The 25,003-nt window shown below is 51.7% G+C and overlaps 1 protein-coding gene across 9 annotated transcripts; it reads right to left on the reverse strand.

Annotated features, from left to right (window-relative positions):
- Positions 1-2,252: 2,252 nt before the first annotated feature.
- Positions 2,253-23,933, reverse strand: BMF (Bcl2 modifying factor). Of its 9 annotated transcripts, XM_065940802.1 has the most exons (6): positions 23,807-23,933; positions 23,295-23,424; positions 22,009-22,363; positions 20,880-21,176; positions 19,204-19,364; positions 2,253-6,298 (listed from the first exon to the last, which is right to left on the reverse strand). In XM_065940802.1, the coding sequence occupies exons 4-6, from the start codon at positions 21,169-21,171 to the stop codon at positions 6,197-6,199; spliced, it is 555 nt and encodes a 184-aa protein (XP_065796874.1). In that variant the 5' UTR covers positions 21,172-21,176; positions 22,009-22,363; positions 23,295-23,424; positions 23,807-23,933; the 3' UTR covers positions 2,253-6,196. The 9 variants fall into 9 exon arrangements, with proteins under 9 accessions (XP_065796874.1, XP_065796871.1, XP_065796873.1 ...); XM_065940799.1 differs by lacking the exon at positions 22,009-22,363; XM_065940801.1 differs by lacking the exon at positions 22,009-22,363 and having other exon boundaries at positions 20,880-21,821.
- Positions 23,934-25,003: the final 1,070 nt, after the last annotated feature.

Genomic DNA, 25,003 nt, shown 5'->3' on the forward strand with positions numbered 1-25,003 from the left:
CATCTCACTGAACTTGTGTAGTGTAAACTGAATGGGTGCTCCAGGAATCTCCATCTTTACACTAGCCTCTCAACATACTGCCTCCTTGGGCTGCTACTTCCTGACCCATAGAAACTGTGAGACGATAATAAATAACTGTGAGATGACTGGTGGTTTTAAGAGGTTTACATGCGCACATGCTCAGTTGCTCAGTTGTGTCTGACTCTCTGTGACCCCATGGACAGTAGCCCCCTAGGCTCCTCTGTCCATGGGATTTCCCAGGCAAGAACACTGGAGTAGGGTGCCCTTTCCTCTTCCAGGGGATCTTCCCGAGCTAGGGATTGAACCCACGTCTCCTGCATTGGCAGCTGGACTCTTTACCACTTGAGCCACTTGGGAAACCCTTTAATCAGTTACATTTAGGGATAATTTGTCATGCATAATACACATATAAGAATACACATACAGTAGAGAAGGAAATGGCAACCCATTCTATTCTGATCCATAGAAACCCAAGTTTCTATGGGTCAGAATACTGATACAAGGGGGACTGGAGAGGCTAAGAAATGAATACGGACTGGATAGAGTAGAACAAGTTTTCCAGTGGAGAGGGGTGGAATGGAGTCTGTCTTTTAGAAAGGTCCCCTGGCAGTGGAGAAGGCACTGGGGGTGCGGCAAGACAGGGAAATAGACCAGGTAGGGGCTTGCAGTTGTCCAGGGAAAAAGCTGACCCTGAAACAGGGTAGCAGAGGTAGACAGAAGATAGGTGCAGGGGCTATTTCCAGACAAGAATGGTCAGAGCTTATTGGTCATCTGCCTACAAATCATAATAATAAAAGTAATAATATTAACAGCTAATATACATTTAAAAATGAACACGTAACAAGCACTATTCTAAGTCCGTTACACAGAGTCACACATTTAATGCTCACAACAAATTTATGAGATTATTATCATCTCATTTTACAGACAAGGAAACCGAGGCACAGAGAGACTATGTGACCTGCCCACTGTGGCTCAGCTGACAAACAGCAGGGCCTGGGTTCAAGCTTGGGCAGCTGTGCCTTTAACTTCTCACTGGACTTCTGGAGGGATCAGAGAGAGAATGGAGGGCCTGGCTGGGACAGGTGAGCTATCAGGTTTCTAGCTGGGCACCTCAGTGCAACCTCACCTAAAGCAAGCGTAGACGACTTGAAAGAAAGTCATTTCTGTCACAATCACCTAATACCCCACGAACCTCAGAGGAGCTGCTTTAAGGGCGCAACTGCAACCCCGCACGTGAAATGTAGAATAACATCCGGATATGGCACCAGGCCCCACTTCTACCACACTCCAGTAAAAATAAACCTTGCTGTCCAAATATAGAGTGGTTAGAAGTGCCATGTTTTACAGGAGAAGAGGCAGTTATTTGGCATTAAAAATAGATGAGTTTTGGCTTCCCTGCAGATCTGGGCAAGAGCACTGCAATTTCCAAATGGAAACCAAGATGGATGGGGTGAGACCCACTCTGACTGACTCAGCCATTTAAAAAGTCCCAAGAGAAAACTGCATCCCTTTTCTGGGTCTCAGTTTTCTCCTCCTTAAAACGAAGAGGTTAGACAAGACAACTGACATCACTTCAAGTGCCCACTTTCTACCAGGCTAGGAACAAAAGTCCAAGGCTGGTCCTCAGAGAGTCAACACCTTCCCAGGTCATGGAGGGCCCAGCACAGGCGGAGTGAGCTGGCCCTTCGGTTCGCAGCTTACTGCTGTGAGTGGTTTTTCCCAATGATTTTTAGAACTCTGTCAAGCGCTTTAATCTACCCCTTTGAGTCAGACACGTTGTTAATCCTCAAAGACAAGCCAGGAAGTTCTCCTACAACTAGCCTACCTTGTGAGATGCTACCTTGATAAAAGGAAAGCGAGGCCTAGGATGACAGGGGTGGGGAGTCATGTGGAGGGGCCACCTGGGCACTTCTGGTCACTAAGGCTGCCGTTGCCAGGGGCCGGCCCCAGGGCAGACCCTTTGTCCACACCCCTTTTAATCCTGCAGGGCAGGCATGCCAGTAATTTACACACAGAAAAACTGAAGGCTCAGAAAGGTTATTTGACTTGCCTATGATCATTCACCTGGTGGAGGCTGGAATTGAATCCAAATCCAGGTCTGGATCCAAAGTTTGTGTTTTTCCACTTCATGGGGCCTCTGCTGTGCTTCTTGTGTGATCAGAATGTCTCTTCACTACCCTAAGAAGGTAAGGAAGTCCTGACAAAAGCTGGGGTCCCGGGCGGGGGTGGGGTGGTGGGGGAGGGGTGTCATTCATGAGGGCAGCAAGAAGCAAGTTGGGAATCTCTAATCCGTTAACAGACCCCCTTGCATTTTGACTACACCTTGGAAAAGACCAGCTTTGCTTTAAATGGTTTTATTAAAAACTGTACCAATTGATGGGGATAAAGATATATACACATATATGCATGTGAAGAACACAAAGCCAAATATTCGGTACAGGTTTAGAAACAATGAGTTCCCATCCCCTCCCTCTCTTCTGTTGTCTCTCTCCCAGAGGCAGAGCGCAGTGAACCCAGGACAGCTAACCTGGGAGGGACAAAATGCTACATTCTCACTAGGTCTCCCCACACAGCCCTGTGGACCCAGGGAGGGAGCAACCTGCTGGACAATGCTCACAGAGCAGGGAGAGGCGCTGGTCTGCTGAGCAGAGAGAAGGGCAGCGCAGACTAGGAGCCTGCAGCCTTCAGCACCTTCAGCCCGAGAGGCTGATACATCTGTGAAGCGCATGGCTTGCTCTGCTGTTCCCTCAAGGCTCAAAGTGCCCACCAGTCTTGGACACCCACTGCTCAGTGTCCCCAGGAGGCTTCACAGGCTAATGAGTTAAGGGGTCAGCCTGAGTGGTCTCTCACCAAGTTGTCCCCACCCACACACAGAGGGACCCTGCAGCACCAATGTGCAGAAGCCCCCACAGAGCCGATGTGTCTGCTTCTGCTATCCCTCACTTGCCCCACCCCACTTCATCAGAACTTTCTGCATGCTAACCAGGACAATCACAGTGGCTCCCCAGCCCCCAAGTGGAGGAGGCCCTGGCTGGACCATGTCCCTCCTTGCCATGTCCAACCCATCCTTGAATGAGGCTGGGCTACTGGGGACAGAGAGACAAGTCAGCTGGGCCCCTCTGAGCATTCAGGACATGCCTGTCACATAAGCCCCCTGCCCTGGGAGCTTGAGGAAGGTGATCCTTGGACTAAGAAAGAAAAGGCCCCAGGGGCAGCCTTCCACCAGTCCAGGCTTTGAAGCAGGCAAACATAGAGGGCCAGCTGAGTCCAGGAACTGTCTGAGTGAGTCAGACAGCTGGCCTGAGGGGGTTCCCTCCCTAGTTCTACCACTTTCCAGAAGCCCCTACTCCGGGGTTCTTCATGAGGAGAGTTGTTTTGACCCTGAACATCAGGCTTCCCTTCCCTCCAGGGCAATTCCTACCAGGGAAGAGTTTCCAGTCCCTCTCCCGAACCCCACCCTCAGCAAACCACAAAAGCTCCACAAGTCTTTTGTCCGTTACAGGTCAGGAGCCAGGTCAGACTCTCCCTCCCTCTAACTGATTCTCCACCCCTTCACTGGAGACAGCCAAGCTCCTGGGGGTGGGGGCTGGGGAGAGGGAGCCCAGGGCGAGGGACGGGTCTCCTGAGGTTGAACTTGAGGAATGTTCAGACCAAGTCACCAGGCAGAGGGGGAAGAGGCCAGTCTAGATCACTACACCAATTAAAAACAGCCAGCCAGGAGGAACCTCTTCCTCCTGGGACTATTCTACCTGCTGGGTTCTGGCGTGAAGGCAAGGAGGGGCGTTTCACATTTGGTTCTGGCTTGTTTAGGATAGTGAATTAGTTCCTGGCTTCATGGAATATGGAGACAGTGCAGTCAGACCACCCTCGACCCAGCCCCAGGTGCAGTGTTCAACTGAGCTTCTCAGACTGTGGGCTCAGTTCTCAGGACAGGCCACTGGACATCCTGCTCAGCCCAGCAAGGTCTCTTGAGGCCAATGGCTTTGCCTAGGCACCAAGGCCTGGACCATTTATTTGCGCTCTCACTCAGCTTACATGGAAAGTCTGCTAAGAGGAGGTAAAAGTGGCTGGTAAAAATAATCCTGTTTTCTTATGTGTGCCACTCAAGGTATACCAGCACCCTGCCAGTCACAGCCTTGGTCCAGGAGAAGGAAAAATAACACATGTCCCATGCACATCAAAAAAAATGGTGTGAAGACCCACAGAGAAGGCTGGATTTCACAATGGTCAGCCTATCCCAGCACCAGTCTCCATGCCTGTTCCCTGGGTTCCTTCTTAAAAGAAGGAACCTATCTTCTTAGCAGACAAACCATGGTACACACCCTGAGAATACAATTCTGGTCAAGAATAGGTAGGTAATACCTCTAGAATATCCAAGCAGAACAAAACCAAGGCTGATGCACAGATTGAAGTCCTTCTTCAAGCCACTGTGAGCTCATAGGGTACCTTTGTGCAAATTAGGAAAGGCACCCTTCCTGTAAGTGGACACAGCCCGACACTAGGGCATGCAACTTAGTGAGCAGAGCATGGGCTAGATTCTAGCTTCCATCACCTTCCTCTGCCGGTGCCCTTGTGCAGTGAACAACCTGCCTGACCGTACATCCAGATCAGTGTGTCCTTCAATGATAACGAAGACCTCCTCTCTGCACAATCAGAGGAGCTGGGACTTGCTCAGGAGCTCTGGACTTGCAAGTCCAGAGATATGCTCTGGACTCCTTCAGTTTCCGTGGGTAGCCCTGGGGCCTTCTCTGCCCAGGGAAGCCATCTTTTCTTCGGGCCTTGCTTCACCGTTAGCACCAATGTTAACTTTGCTCACATATGAAAAAATGATAATTTAATTTCTAGGTGTCTAGTTAACAGATTCCCTGCATCTTTTCAGATTCCCTGTGTCTGCTCTCAGAGCTGCCAGGCAGGCTGCTTTAAATTCTCTCCATTAGTGCCACAGCAGGGAGAGAAAAGAAGGAGTTCAGAGGCAGTGGTGATCCTGCTGAGTTCCAGAGCTTGCCTTTCTGGCCTGGCTGGAAGCTGAAGGAAGACGGGAAATGTGCACCCAGCTTTGACAGTTCCTCACTCTGATCATGGTCTGTTACTCAAAAAGACAGATTTCAGCTGACAAAGCCACTATGCTGGCTTCTTCCTGGATCCCACTAGGTGTGAGAAAGGAATGGGGATAAAAGGGAGGAGGTAACTGGTTTCCAAGGAAACCAAGGGGTCTGGGTTCCTCTAGGGCCTACTCTTATGGGTGGGATGGCCGCCTGGTTTCCCAGCACCTCCACAGTCCGGTCCTGTCTCTTCCGGCCCTAGAGTGCTGCTGTTAGGGGTGGCACGCAGTCTGTTGGCTGGCTCTTTCAAAAGAAGACCCGACAAAGGCACCAGCTGCTGGCTACAGCACATTGACTGGCTATTTGGCTCCTCCATGGTTGACACCTGGCCAGTCCTGGGCAGCCAGAGTGGGCAGTGGTTCTGCACCTCAGGACCAATCCTGGGCTTCCAAGTGGGACCAAGGCAGACGTGAGGCCTACCCAGAAGTTTGGTTCATTTTCGCGGCACTTTTTGAGGGTCCATGGAGAAACCCAACCCTCCCTGAGGTCTGCTGGAGATGACAGGGGCTGGGCAAGAATCCCTGAGCCCTTGGGGCGGGCGATGGCTGGGCCCAGTGAGAGCCCAGACATGGAGCTGGCTGACCAACCTAGTGAAGTTGCCATGCACAGCTGGAAAGCCCCTGGCTGAGGCCCTGGGGGGTGGGGGGGTGGTTAAAGCAATGTGACCCGTCGGATAGGGGCTCCATTCACGGTGGAAGGCTGACAGGTTTGGTGGAACCACAAGGCTAATCCAGGCTCCTATCTCTTAAGTTCCTGTGGGAAAACTACAGTCCACTCGTGGGAGATCACTACCTGGTCGTCTTCAACAACAGATGACAGAAGGATCTACTTGTCCAAGCCCTTAGGAGGTTCCACGTCACAGACACACCAGCCTCTATTTCAACAGTGTTTGACGAAGGCCCCCACTCCTGGTTGAGGCCCTGAACGGGGAAAGAGGTCCTGCTTGGGTATGTCTTATGTACACAGAGAAATTTTAAAAATAAAAACGCAAAACAACAACTTCACAAGACGCAGTATCAGTCCTCGTCGATGTCCTTCCATGGTGCCCATGCGAAGGGGGCAGCCCAGCCTCACCTGGGACCTGCCCCATTCCTGTTCTCATCTCCATTCAAAGCAACGTTGTGTAGGAAGAGGAGGATCTGCCACCACACGCGATTTCGGTTCTGCTGGTGCTAAAAGAAAAAAAAAAAAGATGATGTAACTCCTAAATGCGACCTTAGATGACAGCTTATCATTTCCAGTGCAGAAGTTCAGATCCACACGTCCCAGAGCAGCACTTTAATCCCATCAGGACAACAAACTCGGGGACATAGGGGATTTGGGGGAGTGATGAGAGAAGTGGCAATGAGGGGGAGATAGCAGAGTTCTCCATATACAATTGCAGTGTGAATGTTAAAAAGAAAAGACCAGGCTCTTTATGCACTGTGCACAAGAGGATTAAACTTTTTCCCCTGCTTGCAGGATTTTCCAGAGTTTAGCCAAGTGCTGCTTTTAATCAGATTGGCTCCTGAGCTCCTCAAACCTCAGCTGCACGAACAACAAACTTTCTTCAGAAAGAAAGAGAAGAAGTGCCCCCCTCTCTCCCCCAACTCCAAAGTAACACAGAGAACAAGGGGGAAAGGGGGGGAGCCTCCATCTGCAAGTGATTTGACACTGTGAAGGTCAAAGGGTTAATCTTCCATTTAAACCACACTGCTGAGGCAGCAAAAATCTGATTTCATCCAGTGCAAACACGCACACACACAGACACACACAGACACACAGACACACACACACACACTTGGGCGCCTGCCCTCTCTCCCTTCCCAGCATCTTCAGCTCCGCGCTGCCCTTTTTATAGCTGCTCTTGACAGTAAGCCATAAATAATCCCTCTTGGAGCGCTTTCCTACTGACTGGAGCCAATTAAACGTTAAGCAAGAACATACTTGAAAACAAAACAAAAACAAAGAATGCACACTACTCTCTGGAGGTTATCCCAGGTCCTACTGTCAGGCAGGGAAGCTTGGGGCAAAGGTCAGGGGTCGGTGACTCACAGGATTGTGGCTGGTGCCCCACCCACACAGGTACTGGCAGAGGCCTGGAGGGGACTGAGGGGTGCTGGGAGAGGCGGTCTTTGTTCTCTCTTTATCTGCCAGGGCAGGAGGATGAGGCTGGGGCCCTCTCCACGGGGTTCTCAGTGGACAGGGGAATAAAAACCTAGTGTGCAAAAAGTGAGCCAGCACAGAGGCTGGACTTGGACTGCTGCGGCTGCCTGGGCAGCAATCACGTTTATGTGAGGTGTGCGTGTGTAGGGGGAGCTGGAGCCCCTGCAGTCTTTAACCAGTCTTTAACCACAGCCCCGGCCCCCACCAGGCAACTCCCAGTCAGCTGAGAAGAGGCTAGAGTAAGTCAGTGGCAGAGTTGGAAAGTAAGTCCCCAGAGCTCCTGGATTCCCAGAGCTTCCCAGGGACGTCAGGCCCTGACCCCCCTTGACCTGTCCCCAGGCAACTGGGCAGGTTGCTGGGTTCCCTGTCACCCTGCCTGAGGCCACAGAGAGAGAGGAGAGGTGAGATGTCAACTGAGGCTGACCTCAGGGCTCTGTCACGTATCTGTATCCCCCCCGACAGCCACACCCCCCATCTGTAGCAACAGCATTGCTCTTTTCCCTGCAGAAGGGGAGACTGGAAAACCCAGAAAGTTGGAGGCACGGCTCCTGCTAGGAAGGGGAGGGAAGGCAGGGTGTGCCACAGAGGAGGCCTGGCAGACTGCAGAGACTGATGGCTTCCTTGTGTTTTGTAAACAAAGACGAGTAAAAAGAGGAAACACACCAGGCTTAACAAAATCTGGTTAGAGTAAAGCAGCGTGAAAACAGACTCAGCTGCAAACCTGAAGACTCAGGCCTGCCTGCAGCAGCTGGACAGAGCACCCCCTCCTCCTGTCTCCCCTCCCCAGTTGCTACCCAGGACAGGTGCAAAGGTCATGGGTGGAATAGGAGGAAAATCCAGGAAAAGACTGGTCTCTAGGGAGGCCAGTCTGCTGGAATTTAGAGGCTCCTCAGGTGCCTCTTTGAAAAGGCCAAGTAACAATAACAACCACGATCCAAACAGTCACTGTAAACTGAGTGTGTCAGGTTCTGGTTTATGTCCTTGGTTCTCAAAGTGTGGTCCACGGACCAGCAGCTTCAGCATCAGCTGGGAGCTTATAAGACACGTAGATGTACTGAATCAGAATGCATTTTTTTTTAAAGATTTTTTTTATATGGGCCATTTTTAAAGTCTTTATTGAATCTGTTATAAGATCCCCAGGTGACTTTAAGACACATTAGAGTATTAGAAGAACTGCTCTACACACATTAAGCTCCTTTGATCCTCTCAACAACCTATGACACATGTATATACTATCATGCCCATTTTACAGATGAGACCATTTAGAGAGTTAGGCAACTGGCTACATAGCTAGTAAGTAGCAGGGACTGGGTTAAATCAGACCACCTGGCCCTAGAGCAATGTCTTTATTCATTACCACTGTGCTCCAAGTGCTATCACTTACCTTTATACCAGAGCAGGCCCTCCATCTTCCTGTTCTCTAAATCGTCTCAAAACAGCTCAAGGGCCAAGGAAGGGAGATCACAGTTCTATGATTTGGGGCCTGAACCAATGCCATCTCCGCAGGCCTCACTCTCTCCCCATTCCCCTAGTGGAGGCCACTTACCACTCTGGGTAACTTCCTGGGCCCATGGTTTTTGCAGATAAAGCAAGAAAGAATCCACACTCTAATCATGGCAGGTTCTAGGGACCCAGAAGACAGTGGCATTAGACTGGAAGGTGGAGACATTGCTGGGAGACACGGACTGGCCTAGGTCCACAAGGGACCGGCCTTAGGAAGGACCTAGGTTCTGTGTCTCTGCCTGGGACAGGCCTCAGGGCTCCTGAATCAGGAAGGAGGCACTCTAGACAGTGGGTGGCTCCCGGGGGCCTGGAATCAGAGGACCTGTCTGCTGCGTTCTCTCACCAGCCAGCCTGAGTCTTCCCTTTCCTCATAGGTGAAGTGCAGGTATGGTATTTGTGGTTCCCATACCTGCTATGTCACAGAACCCACTGAGGTGCTATTGTAAATACAGAGTCCTCAAGTCTCGCCCAGAACAACTGGGGCAGAATCTTCAGGGAAGGGCCCACGAATTTGTATATTGAAATGCTTCCCTGAGTGACATCTTTTTAAATCAGAAGTAATATCTCTTGTCTATTTTAGTCATAAAAATAATACAACTGTAGAAAAATTGGAATACAAGAAATTAGAAAGGAGAAAATAAAATCACTCATGATCCTATAGCCTAGAAGAAAACATTTCATGATTTGGTATTTTCTTTAGTCTCTTTCAATCTCCTCCCACCAGAATAATGACTTGGCGAAGCTGGAGGTTAATCCTGCCCAGGTGCTTCTAAGGCAGCCAGGCCACACAGGCATTTGGAAACCACTGAGGTGATTTCCAACTGTAAAGCTTGGTGATTCGGAGTTTGTCACCCACAATCACCTTCAGGATTATAACTCAGAGCTCCAACAACTAAATCCAGCCTGGTGGAGGGTCTGGGTGGGCTTGGAGAACAGGCTGCCTAGTGCAGGGTCAAGCAGGCTGCCCAGCAAGACCAGGGCCTGGGAAACCATCTACTGCCCCAGCAACCCTTTCTGCAAGCATGAGCAATGCCACACATACTCCATCGAGCCTTCTCCCGCCACAGGGCAAGCCCCAGGAGGCCCTTTTCTGAAAGGACATCAAATTGCCACATAGTAAGAGAACCAAAGAATGCCCTGATTATGAAGAACAACGATAAATAAAATGTTTTTTAAAAATTTTAAAAAACGACATGACTAGAAAGGAAAGGAAAAGGACTTGAAGGGAGGCCAGGGAGAGAAAGAGTAAGAAGAAAGGCCATCAACATTCACTGAACAGGATGAGGTCCACAAAGACACCGAAACACCAGAGCGGGATCCTTCTAGGAGAGGGTGTGGGGGAGAGAGGGAGAAGCAAAGGGAACCAGGAAAGAGTGCGCTTGGCCCCTGGCTCTCAGGCACCTGGCACCTCACCTGACACCAGTGAGTGCTAACAACTTGGCACAAGGCTCGGCTCTCCCAAGCTGCTTGGGACCCCTCGAGTTTGGGAATCTACAAAGAAGGCGGGTTCCCAGAATGCATAGCCAGGGTGTCCTCAGGGGTAGAAGACTGGGGCTCAGAAGTTGGGAAGCTGATGGGAATTTAAGTGTACACCAGAGCTCTCAAATTTGGCCCAGAAGGTAGGACCAAGGCATAGAAGGCAAGAATCAAGGTGAATGCCCCAAAGGAAGGGGTGCTCACATGGTGGATAAAAATGCTCTCTTCAGTTAAGAGAGCACAACCAGGATGAGAGACCCGGGGTTCTCCTTTCAGCCCCATTTTCCTTCTGTGGTCAGCGGATGAAGGCAGTCAGCTGACAAGTGTTGGAGTCACCCCACTGTGCGCAAGGCACTGTGACTAATTCATCCTGGATGACGGGGAACACGTAGGGCACACAGTAGGTATACAACAAGCACACTGCACTGACTATATAAAAGTCAGCATTCCAAGATAACCTGCTTGTCTGAAGCCAGGAACAACTGATATCTGGCCAGGTCTGAAGATGTACTTGAAGTGATAGGATCAGCCTCTTGCCTAGAGAGAGGCCCAACTATTAAAGGCTTTTTTATTTTTTTAAGAGCTGGCTGCAGTGTCTGACAAGGTTGTATTACACATATCAAACTCTGTTTCATCCCACATGGCCCCTGCTCTAAGCACAAAGAGTGTTCCCTGCCCTCCCCTGATAAGAATCTCCCTCCGTCTCTCCCCGCTTCGTATCCAATTCACACCCTCTGGGGACTCTGTGTCACCAGTGTACCAGATGCTCCAGCAAGAGCTAATTCACCCCAAAGAATTTGGGCAAGGAGCAAAGCTACACTGTAGCTCTGATTTCAAAGAACAAAACACGCAAAATGCAAATTGACCAAACAGATCAGTTTATAACAGTCTCATACCTAGAATGCTTTCTTATCATCTCTTTTGCTCTTCACAAAAATCTGGGCCATAGGAAGGGCAGGTATTATTTTCAATCCCATTTTACAGATGGGGTAGCAGAGGCTCAGAAAAGTTACCCCTAACGTTAGTTGGGAGGGGGTGATTCAGATCCCTGACACCAGAGCTGTGTTCTTTCACTAAAATATTACAGTGTATTTATTCACATTATGAAAATGATATTAACTGTTCAAACAGAATCACCACCTAACTGCCCTCCCTTAGTTATGTTTAAAGAAATTGTTTCCAGATCATTAACTATTTAGTAAGGATGCTGTGGACTAGAAAGACAATAAACCTTTCAGAGGCAGAGCTAACTGAAGATCAAACAGAAATAAAGCTAAAACTGGCCTGAAATGTTAACTTCAGATGCTTGTCTGAAACCATGCTCAGTTTCTTTTAAAATATAGGGCAATACACTCTCTATAAAATGCCGTTTTCCTACCGCACCTCTTTCCTTTCCCCATCAACTCTAAACCGACCATGGTTAGGCTGAAGCACAAAGCCTTGCTGTTGACAACAGGAATACAGAGCTAAGGAAGACTTCAGGAAAATTCCACATAAAAGAAGTCAGGAAGATGTTTCTGTTTGATTCAGCAAACTTTTATCAGGTACCCAACTGAGCTAAGAGTTACGAAGGACACAAAGATAAGCAAGCTGTAAGCCTTGTCTTCAATTATTTGACAGTCTGAAGGGGAGAAAAACAAGAACTCAGTTTCACAGGAGGCAAAGCTGGGCCGGGGTGGAGAGTGGGAACTCCATCAGATTCTTACCTTCTGGGCTGCACCTGCTGAGGAGCAGGGGTAGGTGATGGGAAGACCATGGTTTTAGGATCAACAATGTCACATGGGCATGTTACCCCACTTCTCGGAGCCCCGGCTTCCAATAAAATGGGGGTAATGAGGTATCGAAGTACAATGTTGCTGTGGTGCTTAATGAGAGAAGTATCTGTAAAGCACTGGGCCAATGGCTACCTGGAGCAGCTCCCCACTCCGTGGTGAGGACAAGGGAAACCTGCTCCAGACTCGACTTTGTGGAGCAATTCCCTCGACACCCTCAGCTCAGAGCACCTGCCCCAGGAACACTATTTTCTAGGCAGGCTCATGAAGTTCTGGGGGAATCCCTGACTTTCCACTCTGAGATGGGCCATGGCAGCCAGAGGCAGCCGGGTTCAGAATTCCAGGCTGCCAAGCTGGGCAAGGAATTCTGAGACTCCCGGGGCAGCCCCATGGGCCCTGTCAGCCTCCTGTCCCAGACTGCTTTTGACCCAGACACCGAGGAACGAGCAACGTGGCAAAACAGAGAAGGAAAAAAATTCTCGCCAAGAGCTTCCTCAGCCAGCAGCACTAACAGACGTTGAAGCCACCAGTCGCCACCATGGCAACACCAATTGCTTCTCCCAAAAGGGCAGCCTGGGCCCAGCTCAGTCCAAGATAGGAGGGCTTCCTCTAACATGAGAGGAGGCCACCGGCTTCAGTCCCTGGGGGTGGGGGATCCGGCTGTGCTTGCCACCCATGCCCCAGAGCCTTGGGTTGCCCCTCCGTGGCCTGGAGACAGGAAGCACCGAGGCCCTGACCCAGCTTCCCCTAGGGATGGCTCTGTCTCCCCAGTCTGAGAACAGCTCCTTCAAACTACTGAGCAGCTTCTTAAGAACTCAGAGAGGAAGAGGGGAATGTGCGCTCTGGTCACAAGAGAGGGAGACATACGGCTGATTCACATTGCTATAGAGCAGAACTAACACAACATTGTAAGGCAACTATACTTCAATTAAAAAATAAACAATTATTTTTAAAAAGTGAGGGAGAGAGGGGAGTGAGGAGGGGGCAGGCCCGTTGTGGGTCTACAAGGAGTGGAAGAAGAAACCCCCAAGGCTCTACCTCCCAACCTGAGGCCTTTGCAGCTGACTGTTCTCATCCCGCCCGGGGCCACTCCCTGGACAGGATGGGAAAGCTGAGCACCGAAGGCCAGACTTTTCTCCTCACCCCACACACTGGCTGTTTTTGTACTGGTCATGGAACATGCCCTCTTGGTTGCCAGACACAGATCAAAAGGCAAACCAGGCTTTTTTCTTTGTCTTTCTTTCCTAATGCCTCCTCCAAATCCCTCCCTCCCATCACCCTCCCTGCCCCAGGGGGGAAAAAAAAAAAAAAAACCCCAAGCCAACCCCATCCCCATGGCTTGCCTTGGTGGGGAGGGAATGGGCTATCCGGAACTACAAGGCCCTTCTCCTGGAAGAGAGAGTAGTCAGGTGCAGAGTTGTGTGGGGAACTCGGCTCGAGTCAGCCACGCTGATGACTCAGAAGCTAAATATAGCGAGCGATATAAACAGAGCCAGCCGCAGCGCAAACACTGGGCCCCCAAGCCCCAGCACTGGCTCTCACGCACAGCGCTCTCCACGGCCCCTCCCCCAGCCTCACTCTTCCCCAGGAACTGTCCCAGGGGCACCTCCCACTCCGGGGCTGGCTCCTAGGGACCCTTCTTACCCGAGAAAGTATCTCTGGGGCTCCTGCCCCGGGCTTCCCCATCTAGAGCCTGAACAACTTTATTAGGCATAGTCTGAACTCAGAAAACCACTCACCAACAAGGAGAGCACGCCAAAGGGTCAGGAAGCAGTGAGGGGCTCCCTGAACAAAAAAATCCAGGCTGCTGGCAGAGAAGTCACTAGTTAATAAACCAGGAAAATACCAGCTCAGGTACAACTTCCAAAACAGCTCCTGAAGAACTCCAAAACCAGGCCCAAACAAAATCCTAAAACCCATTTTCAAAAGTGTTAAATTGTCTAGGCATTAACAGTTATTGTATGTTAGTTGCTCCGTTGTGGCTGACTCTTTGCAACCCCCTGGACTGTAGCCCACCAGGCTCCTCTGTCCATGGGATTCCCCAGGCAAGAATACTGGAGTGGGTTGCCATTCCCTTCTCCAGAGGATCTTCCCAACCCGGGGACTGAACCCGGGTCTTCTGCACTGTAGGCAGATTCTTTACTACTGAGCCACCAGGGAATTCATAGTTAAACATATTACAATTTCCAAAGGGCTTTCACATCAATTCTGCAAGGTGTGTATGAGAAACTGAGGCTCAGATAAGTTAGTTACATGATTTGTCTATGAACACAGAACTCGTAAGGGACAGAGCTGGGACTTGAACCAGACTTTATGTCTAACTCCAGGATCCTTTCTCTGACCTTGCAAATAAAGATGGTTTCCACTGAGTGGCTGAAATTTTTCTCAGATCTCATTTTCCATAAAGTCTAATTACTCTTCAGGGAATTTCCAAATCTGACTCTTCTGAATGGAGCCACTCCTGGTCCAAGTGAAAAAGCCACTTCCAACAAGAATTTCAATTCTCCTATAGCTTTACTCACTCGATGGTCTCCAGTAGCCACTTTTTTTTCCCCCCAAAGATTCTTGGCTTCTTAACACTGCCCAGAAATACCCCACAAAGTTCAAAATGGTGCCACTGGGACAGGAGACTTTCCTAAGGGGAGAGGACACCAGCTTCTCTCCATTCTTTGACTCATGCTGGAGGAGACCACGGCAAGGGGAATGGAAAGAAGCTGGGAGTCACCTTCTGGGCCAGAACAGCCCCTGAGCACAGGGAGGAAGTAAACCTGTACTGCCACGTTCCCTGAAGAAGGTGGACAGACAAGAAACACCAAGGCACCATCACAGAGCCAAGGTCAAGGTACGCTAAGGTCACCAGACCACCACAGATCACGTGTTGCAGCTAAGCTAAGCTCACAAAGGAGCAAAGAGGGGAATCTTTCACTCCTGACCCAGCCAGAGGAAGTTAGGGGTGTGTCACCAGGTTTGGAAAGGCTTTTTATCTCCACTCACCCTGCCACCAACTCTCTTGCTGCTTTGGAGACCCAAAGCACTGACAGCAAGCACAGCTTCTGTCTCCAATCCTTGCCCATTGGTCCAGAGAAGCCATCCTGAACAGATTACATGGGTAGCCAGGCTAGACCTCCATCCAGCAAGCTCCTCGAGAAACATGCTGGGACAGTTTCCAGCCCGCAATAACCAGCACTGGGGGAATTTGGAGCATGTTGCCTTTAGGGTCATGCTGACACACTCACTTTGCCATAATGCCATCCTATAATTCACTACCATCATCACACCCTTCCCTGTGCTCCACATCTCCTAGGGCTTCCCCTCATATAGAAAAAGAATAACTGGAAATGACTGGCAGTCCAGTGGTTAAGACTCCATGCTTTCACTGCTGAGGGCATTGGTTCAATCCCTGGTTAGGGAACTAAGATCCCACAAGCCTAATGCGGCCAAAAAATAGAATAACTGAGGTCCCTAACCAGGGCCAAAAGGCAGAAGCTTCACCTTCCCTACAGGACTCGGGGACCCATGGCCACTGTCTGGCCCTGGGACACCATCCCAGACCTGAGAAGAGAGGAGATGGCCAGGCCCCTTCAACCTTCTTACTGCGTCTTGAGTTGTCTTTCCTGGTTATCTAAACTCAATCCACAATGATGGAGACCGATCATCATTCCCCCAGGAGAAATATACAAGGACAAGGTCCATAAGTGAATAGCTTGGAAGTCAATTTCTCTGAACAGGGTAGGTGGAAGGGAGCCCACAGGAGGCAGCTTTGCTTAGGGACTAGCTGGACAGGTGGGCTGGAAGATGCACTTTGAACTGACAAGAACAAATGTGGGGGATGATCAGGATTATAGCGACAAAGGAAACAAGCATTAAAGAATACCTACTGTGTGCCTGGAACTCAGATAGGTATTTTCTCACTGAATCTTCATGACCAAATTCTGTGACATTAGGTCTAATTTACAGAAGAGGAAATAGGCTATGCTAGATCAAGTGTCTTCCCAGTGGCTGGTAGCTGGCAGAGCAGGCATTCAAACCTGGGTCTTCAGACTTTGTATCTGAAGCCTCGAGACTTAACCCTAAATTACTTCCACCCCTATGCCTCAGTGTCCTGCTTGCAAAGATGAGGGGAAGGAATAGGGAAAGAAGATGAAGGATAAGAATGTAAGAGTGACAACAGTTTTGTGTGGATACGAAATATCTAGACGTTAGTTTATACTGTAATCAAGTTCAGAAAATGACTCACTTCTTAAAACTAGCTGCTAAAAGGCCCTACACATGCCAGCACTCCATCTGCCCATGGCCATGATCCCAGTCCTTCCCACAGGATGGGCTCCCAGGGAAGTGAGCAGGGTGAGTGGGGAGGAGGGGGATAAAAGTAAGAAGACTCCCATGGACAAAAAGCCTGGCTCTTTGCGATGGAAAATTTGGGAAAACCAGCTCTAGGCCTCATTGGCCAGCCTCCCGCCACTGCACGGTAGGAGAAGGTAGCTGGCAGGATGGTGAGGGGCACTGGGAAGTCAGGAGCAAGCAGTGGAGGAGGTGCAGAGCTGGGGAGACTCTCCTCTAGTTCTCTTCCAACTCTGTGGCTCTGACCCTCCTCCTCCCAAGCTGAACCAGGCCCTCAAAGAGACAGCTCTGCACTGGGGTCAGTGATGCCAAACAGCAAAGGGCAGGGTCAGACCTTGGGATCAGGGCCAGCTTCTCCTGTGCAGGACTGAGTTGAGAAGAAATGGCCCTGGGCTGAGTTCTAGTCCTGTGCCAGGGCTCAACTGGGCAAAGGAGGCCTTCCAGCCTGCTCCCAAGCCTATAAGGGCTCACCAGTGGATGGCGGAACATTCTGGGAAACAACTGTTGAGAGAGACCAGGTCTAATGGGAATGCAGAAAACTGCCTTCCAGGTAGTCCCCTGGGTGAGTCCAGGAAACCCAGAGCCACTGTGTCCTCTCAGTTGCAGCACTGGGGCTAGGAGCTGCGAGCTCAGGCCAACCACAGGCCTACACAACCAGAGTAAAGTGAATGGGTAGGAAGAAGGCCAAGAGGCAGAAATCAAGAATCAGAGTGGACTGAAGGGAAAACCCTAAGCCAAGTTTCCACAGAACAATCAAAGGAGGGAATAGGGGCTGGAGCTTGGAGCCAGAGGAGACAGCCAGGCTGCCTTATTACCTAAGCATAGGGCCACCCTCCCTTCCTGAGGGACTGGGGGACCCACCAGGACCAGGTCTAGCCCCACGTGTCCCTCAGAACCCCCTGGCAGAGACTCTCACCTTGGCAGAGACTAACCCCTTATGGCTGGATCTCAGGAAACCTAAATTCAATTTCTGTCTCCCCACACCACCTCCTGCCAGGTGCTGGCCATGCTTTGGTCCTCAAGTCAAGCCTATTATCAATAGCTCTCCTCTGGTCACCTGAATTTCCAGGTCTAACCTCAGGGTCTGCCCAGTCATGGTGGATTAATTATTCTCTTGATTTCCTGATATACAGTCAGATATAGACACACACACACACAGCCGACTAGGCAAGGACACACACACACACACACACACAGCCGACTAGGCAAGGACACACACACACACACACACACAGCCGACTAGGCAAGGACACTGTACACACACACACACAGCCGACTAGGCAAGGACACACACACACACACACACACAGCCGACTAGGCAAGGACACACACACACACACACACACAGCCGACTAGGCAAGGACACTGTACACACACACACACAGCCGACTAGGCAAGGACACACACACACACACACACACAGCCGACTAGGCAAGGACACTGTACACACACACACACAGCCGACTAGGCAAGGACACACACACACACACACACAGCCGACTAGGCAAGGACACTGTACACACACACACACAGCCGACTAGGCAAGGACACACACACACACACACACAGCCGACTAGGCAAGGACACTGTACACACACACACACAGCCGACTAGGCAAGGACACACACACACACACACACAACCGACTAGGCAAGGACACACACACACACACACACACACACAGCCGACTAGGCAAGGACACTGTACACACACACACACAGCCGACTAGGCAAGGACACACACACACACACACACAGCCGACTAGGCAAGGACACTGTACACACACACACACAGCCGACTAGGCAAGGACACACACACACACACACACAGCCGACTAGGCAAGGACACTGTACACACACACACACAGCCGACTAGGCAAGGACACACACACACACAGCCGACTAGGCAAGGACACACACACACACACACACAGCCGACTAGGCAAGGACACTGTTCCAGAGGCAGGGAATGTGTTCATTTCCAGGTGGCATGACTTTGCTTCAGTGGTGGTTGTACTAGCAGGGATCCAGCCTCAGGCTCCTCTCCCCGCCTTGGCAGCCATCCAGAAAGTCAGCCCAGGGAGGAAGGGTTAAGTGCCCAGGGGCTGGGCCAGACTGCCGATGCAGAGCCAGGCAGCCTCCAGCCCGGAGGCACGGAGGGCTCCTCCACACGAGCCCGCCGGCCGCCGCCTTTGTTGATGGGCTCTGCCACAAGCACCACTGACACGCGATGCTCCGCCCTGGCGGGCTGGTGCCAGGCTGCCTGCCGAGCACCCGGTCGCTGGTCTGGAGAGACTCTGAGGTACACACTCTCCAGAGTCCCGGCCCTGGTTTCCAGACAGAGACAATGAGGAGCGGCCTCCCCAGCTGGAAAGTGTCGGGTTACAACCGGTTCCACCACTTTCCCCAACTCAGACCCGACCAGGCCTCGGTTACCCATTTCCCATTGCACGGCAGCCAGGTACCTCCGACTGTCCAGTTTTCCTCAGCACCATGAAAATCTTCCCCTTAGGTCTGCAAGGGACCATCTCCCACTGATGAACTCAATAAGAGATAGTGTGTCAGTCAAGGCTGCAAGAAGCTACGCCATTCTCCAGAAGAGATCGGAGCATTTCCCAGGGGTCTGAGCTGAAAGTGGGCAGATAAACAGCTTGGATCTCAGAGGTGAGAGCAAGAGCACTCATCCAGCCAGGCCCATTCTCGATTTCTAGTCCATGAGAATCACAGTAACATGGGGCCTTAAACGTGGGGCCTGGCAGAGACGGAGTTGCTGAGGCAGGCCCCAGCCCCATAGCCCCAGCAGATGCACACCACCTCCCCCAACCAAGACCCAGTGCCTACTTGCTGCATATGAAGCCGATGGAACTGGTCTGCAATGCACTGGAGTTTTCGGGCAATCTGTATCTCTGCTCGATGTTGCCACTGCCCTTCAGGGGGCTGCTCACCAAGGGGCAAGCCTGCAGGGAAGCTGGCAGGAAGGGGGAGCCGGTAGCCAGCATTGCCTGCAAAGACAGAGGGCCCACATCTCAGCAAGCTCCACCACTGCCCCATCTTCCCCATGCCTGCCACCCCTGGTCAAGACCCGGGGTCAAGGGTAGACTCTAGTGTGGGAAGGGAGAGGAACTGAGCTTGCCTTTCTCAGGGCACTCTGCCAAATGTGGACAGCCTGACTTGCCTGCTGCCCGAGAGTATGAAAGCTGATGCCAGGCTTCCCTTCAGCCCTCCCTTCACTGGCAGTGCCATGGCAAAGGTAATAAGTGTGGCTGAACTTGCCAACCTTCTGTCCTTATTTACCCAGCTATGCTTGACCACAATTTATTATTCATTATTCATATGGTAGTAGCAGGCTGAAGCTCTTCTCTAGGAAAACATCAGAGGCAGCTCTCCAGAGATCCTGAGTTGAGTAGAGCAAGAGACAGAGAAAGAAAATCAGAAAGTAACTTCATTTTTTAGTGTAGCAGAGAAAGGCTGGTTTCAGGTCCTGAAGTTCTGGGCAGTGGCACAAAAACATGGGGAAAGAAGACTCCTCTGAGCCACAGATTAGCCAAGTTGCTCTCTGGAGCCAGCCCCGGGCCAGACATCTAGACCTGCTCTCCCCACTGATCAAGTGCTGGTCACCGAGCTGCCGCTAGGGGCGCCCGCCTGCTCCCGTCTTTCCCTCCTCCCGGCCTGCCTGCCTTATCCATCTTCTCAGACTCCTGCCAGAACTACTTTGCCTGAATTGTCCTACAGGGCAGCTCCTTCTGGGAATAATTGCAGCGTCTCCTCAATCAGCTCCATCAGACCCAGCAAGATAGCCTCTGAACCACCCTTCCCTCCATAAGCTTTGTGCTAAATGAAGAACACTGGCTATGTAACCCTGCCCTTTTGCCAGAGGAGGGCAAATTGCTAATAAAACCAACCACTGAAGCCCACAAATGAAGGGGTCTTATCTGACTGAGCCTTGGAAACAGCCCCTTTGCTGGCAGTGAGCCTAGGCATGCCCAACCTCTTTCTCCAGTTCCCCTTCCAAACACAGAAAGTCCCAAGTGACAACCGGGGCGGGGGACCTTCTGCCTCCAGGAAACTTCTCTCCCAGAACAAGCTGGGTTTTCCCCTTCAGTGTCAACAGCGAGTCACAGATCCCCCAGCCTTCTCCAGGGCAACACTAGCCACTTTACGGAAGGTACATCACTATTACGACACAAAAGACTGGGCCACTCAACAGGCCACAATATGTAAAAGCCAAGACCCAGGTGCCCTTCTTCCAACCCAAGGAGATCCCCAACAGGGATCCAAGGATCCCTCCAGGAAGGGACAAATGAGCAGAAAAATGGCAAGGCAACCTGTCCTGCTTGTGGCCTGAGGAGCACAGGCAAGAAGCAGTATATGAGCAGAGAGACAGCAGGTGAAGAGGGATCAATAGCCCCTGCTGCTCAATTTGGGGAAGGAAATAGCAAAGAGCAGGTTTGGGGAGGGAAAGTCCCCTCTTTTCCCCCAGTCTCTAAGGGAGGAGTCCTGAGGCTAAGAGCACTCACCATAAAAGAGTCGCTGGGGCTCCTCAGTCACCCCACAAGGCAGCATGACACCCTGGCTCGGGGAAGCTGGGCTGAGAGTCTGGGTGGCCTTGTCTTCCTGGCTGGTGGGTCGAAGCCCAGGGCCACAGCAGTGCGTGAGAGGGAAGAGCTGCAGACGGCTGAGGGGGCAGTCCAGCTGGCTCTGGGCAAACAGGTCAGCAGAGAGCAAGCTCCTGGGTTGGGTCCCCGGCTCCCCATCCTCTGGCTGGAATACGTCATCCTCCAGCTCCTCCACACACTGGGGTGGCTCCATCTCCCCTGTGAGGGTGCAATGCAGGCATCCGGGAGGCTGACCCCACCCAGGCTCTACCTGGAAGGACTTCCCTCCCTTTCCTTCTTTCCTGCTCCCCCTTCTTATGTGGAGAAGTGGGCTCAGGCACTGATGACAGTCAACCCTACAGATAAAGCATTGCCAACCCTACAGATAAAGCACCTGCCCCCAAATGTGGGCTGCCTCGCAGTTCCAGGATTCTCCATGTTTCTTCCCTGCACCCACTTGGAGCCACCTTCCCCTCAGCCTCCTTCTGACCCAGGCACAGTTGGACTGCTACTGACTCTCAGCCATAGCAGGGGTATGGTCAGCTGCTACAAGCACTGAGGGTACCTGGAGAAATGTCAACAAGACTAGCCTCTGTGAGTGGCTGTGGGAGGGCAGAGGGTGCTGTGACTGGCTGTACCCACAGTGCTCACCACACACACACCCCCTTGCTGGCCTGAGGAGTAACCATCAAGTTCTCATCTCAGTCTGAGCAGAGCTCCAGGCTGGGCAGCAAAAACAAAAGCCAGCAATCCTAGCCCGGCCAGGTTCCCTCCAAACCTGCTAAGCCCCGCCCAAGACTCTAGTCTCCACCCGCTGCTTGCTCAACACAACAAACAGGCTCAACGATGTGGTAAGAGTGTGTCCTGGGAGAGAGAGGGGGAGAAAAACCCAAGTTAGTCATTGCAGCTGCCCTCTCAGCAGAGTAGAGCTATCTGCCTACCACAGCTTAGCCGAGAGGAGAGGTCTGGCATCCAGCAAAGTGCCCAGAATTCTCCAGCTCAGTGTGGAGTCACTAATCTCCACAACTTCAAATCCTTCCCCACAGCCTACCATTCCTGCCAGTGCCGAACCTGAGATGTGTACAACCTGCCTCATAGAAGGAAGTGAAATTCAGCCCTCTCTCTGTGACTTCACTTGTGGCCTGAACTCAGGTTGTTGATATGAGTTTCTTGGTGATAATGAAGTTCCACTTGCGCCACTTGATGGCTCTTGGAAGTATGAGCTTGCAGTCACCCAGCTTCTTGCACTCAAAGTCAGTCACCTACACACACCAGGAACCCCTCAGGGTCTCTGGGGCAGTCAGAAAAGCAACCACCTGAATGGTTAAGGATACGGAGAGATGGTGTTTGTCACTGCCAGAGTCAATTAGAGGTCCCCTGGGAATTCTGTCTTCCAGTCTCTTGCCCTTGAAGAACAAGCCAAATGGTCTTTGAGTTGGTAAAGTACTTAGAGGAAGCTCAGTTAATTCAAGAATCATGGCTTTCTCAAATGCAAGCTTTCTTTAAGGCTCCTGCTTCAACTCTCCCTCCATCCCATCCTGTCCTTGAGCTATCTATGGTCCCTATCCTGACCTCTTCCCTGAGCATTTGGATGGCAAAAAAAAGGCACATGGTGTTCTTGGGACAGTGTTTTCCTAAAAGGTGTGAGAGAACTAGTTTATCAGTGCCAGGAAACAAGGAATCCTGCAGAAAGGACCAAACGCTGCCCTTTCAGTCACCTGGCAGGGGCTCCCCTCCTGCCCTTCCACCTCCTCTATGCAAGCTGGCAATCCCAACCTAAGATGGGGCCCTCCAAAGCCAACAGCAAGCAGCAGTCATTGTCTTGGCTTTTCCTTTGAAGCTTATCACCTCTCCCACCCCCTCCCAGCAAAGCCCCAAAGTTCAGCCCTTGCCTGCACTGGACAGTGGGGGAGGTGCAGCCAGAGGGTGTGGGTCTGCCAGCCTAGGGGGACCCTTCCCACTCTCCACAGGAACTACAGATGGCTCTTCTGCAGGTGGGAGCCTTCAGAGGGGTGCTGGGCAAGATCAAGTGCAAACTGGGATACAGTAAAGCGACTTCTCCCCTTCCCCCGAGCTGAAGAGGTGGTGTCCAAACAGGCAGCAGGAGGGCACTTCCTAAGTGCACTACCAGAGAAGTAGTCCTAGCAAGGAGACCTAAAACCTGCTGGAGCCTTCCCAGCCCTTAAGGACGCTAACAGGGATGCTGAACTCAGACTCCGCCTCCTCCTCCTAGGAGAAGGCAGTAGCCAGACATTCTGAACCTCTTCGAGGGCTAAAATCTGGGAACGCACACATACACACACACACACTCACGCACTCACACAACACACAGCAGACCTGGGTGACTCCAGGGGAGAATCTCGGCCTCCGAGTCGTGATGCCAGGGTTCCGTGCCAGGGTCCAGCGTGACGAGCACTCGGGGGCTTGGCGCCCAAACTCAATTGGGAAGGAGGGGGGAAAAGCCCAGCTGTTAAGGAGAGGAGCCTTCAGACTCCGCAGGGATGTAGGACGTCCCACAACTCCCTGCCCTACCCCAATGTCAGATCCAGAGACCGGGCCATTCTCGGGCGCCCAGATCTGCTCAGCGGGGAAGCGCAGGTTCCCCTGCCCACCTGGACCCAAGCCATTAGAGACTCAAATGCTACTAGCCCCACATTCCTTCGTGGAGCAGCGCACCTACATGTGGGTTCTGTACCCCGTTCCCACACCAGAGTGCCCCAGTCCATGGTCACTCCAGACACCCGCTGCCCAACCCTTCCCGGGCCCCCACGCGCAGGGCGATCCTCTCCCCACTTCCCCAAGGAGGTGAGATCCAACTCCGCCCGGCCCTTGGCCGCCCAGGCGCTCACCGGGCAGCAGCGGGCGGCGGGAGGCGCAGACAGGGGCGGCGGCAGCAGGAGGCGGGCAGGCTCGGGTGGAGGCCACTCTGCACCGCGCGGTATTGTTTCCAAAATACGCCCGCTCGGGGCATCCCGCAAACAGCTGATGAGGCCCCGCCTCCGGAGCGTCACACGGATGGCTGGCCAATGGAGAGTGGAGCCCGAAGTCCCGGGCTGAGCGGCTGCCAGGGACTGTCACGATTGTACGAACCTTCCCTTGGAAACATTGCAAGGGACCGAGCCAAATTCCGACCTTCGCCAGAAACGCAATTGGAGCGCCGTCGCCCACGCAGATTCGGTTCCTAACACGGACTTTGGAAGCACTCGAGAGCCTTTTAGTCCTTCCTATTAAGAAGGAGATAGGGGGCGCCAAAGTGATTTTTGTCTTCTCTTTCATGGGTATGGTCTGAATAATTTCGGCGCGTCCAGAAAGGAAGAGGAAGCGAAGGAAGCGGGGAGATTTTAGATGATGAGCCTGGCAGTATCCAGAGGGCCAAAGATACGGGTGCCGGTGGATCCCGGCCACCTGGTGGCAAAGCATCTTCCCGGCTACTGGGCAGGTCAGAAGCAAACTCCAGCCCCCAAACCTGTAGGAAGCTTGAAAACATGTGTGACTGACACTGTTACCTAGAGTGACATTCAGATCAGACATATCCAAAGGGACCCACAGGCTCTCTTCTTGACTGGGAATGGACAATCAAACAAAATTAGCATCTGGCTGAGGAGAGGAGAGATCAGGAATGCAGGGGCTTCTCGGGCAGTTGACACACACATCCTGCTTATGGCAGCACTGAGAGATGGTGCTAGGGCTGCAAGGAAAGCAACGTGTCCTGCAGACCACCTACTATCGGCAGGGGAGCCTATGGGATAGTTCACAAGCATCTCTTAAACACCCTCATTGTGCGAGGTAATGGGTTAGGTACCAAAAACCTGTTGCTTGCCCTCAGGGAGCTTACAATCTACTTAGAGAAGTAGACCAGAAGATAATGGAAAGCAGCATGAAATGTGGTAATGCCAGGGATAATGACTGCTGGAAATGCAGAAAAATTCAGAATGCCAAGGCTGGGGAAGGCTTTAGGGAGGTAGCTTTTGAAATGGACCTTGAAGGATGGGGCAATTTTTCAATCAGGAATACCAGATAAAATAGCCAAGGCCTAGCTTTAGAAC

The sequence above is a fragment of the Muntiacus reevesi genome, chromosome 7, assembly GCF_963930625.1.
Source record: "Muntiacus reevesi chromosome 7, mMunRee1.1, whole genome shotgun sequence".
In the NCBI taxonomy this organism is placed as follows: domain Eukaryota; kingdom Metazoa; phylum Chordata; class Mammalia; order Artiodactyla; family Cervidae; genus Muntiacus; species Muntiacus reevesi.

Coding starts and splice junctions, on each gene's coding strand:
- BMF (XM_065940799.1), bottom strand. CDS start 21,171: ATGGAGCCACCCCAGTGTGTGGAGGAGCTGGAGGATGACGTATTCCAG. Junction 19,365..20,879: donor GCCCCAGCGACTCTTTTATG/GTGAGTGCTCTT, acceptor CTGTCTTTGCAG/GCAATGCTGGCTACCGGCTC. Junction 6,299..19,203: donor ATCGGCTTCATATGCAGCAA/GTAGGCACTGGG, acceptor TTTTTCTTTTAG/CACCAGCAGAACCGAAATCG.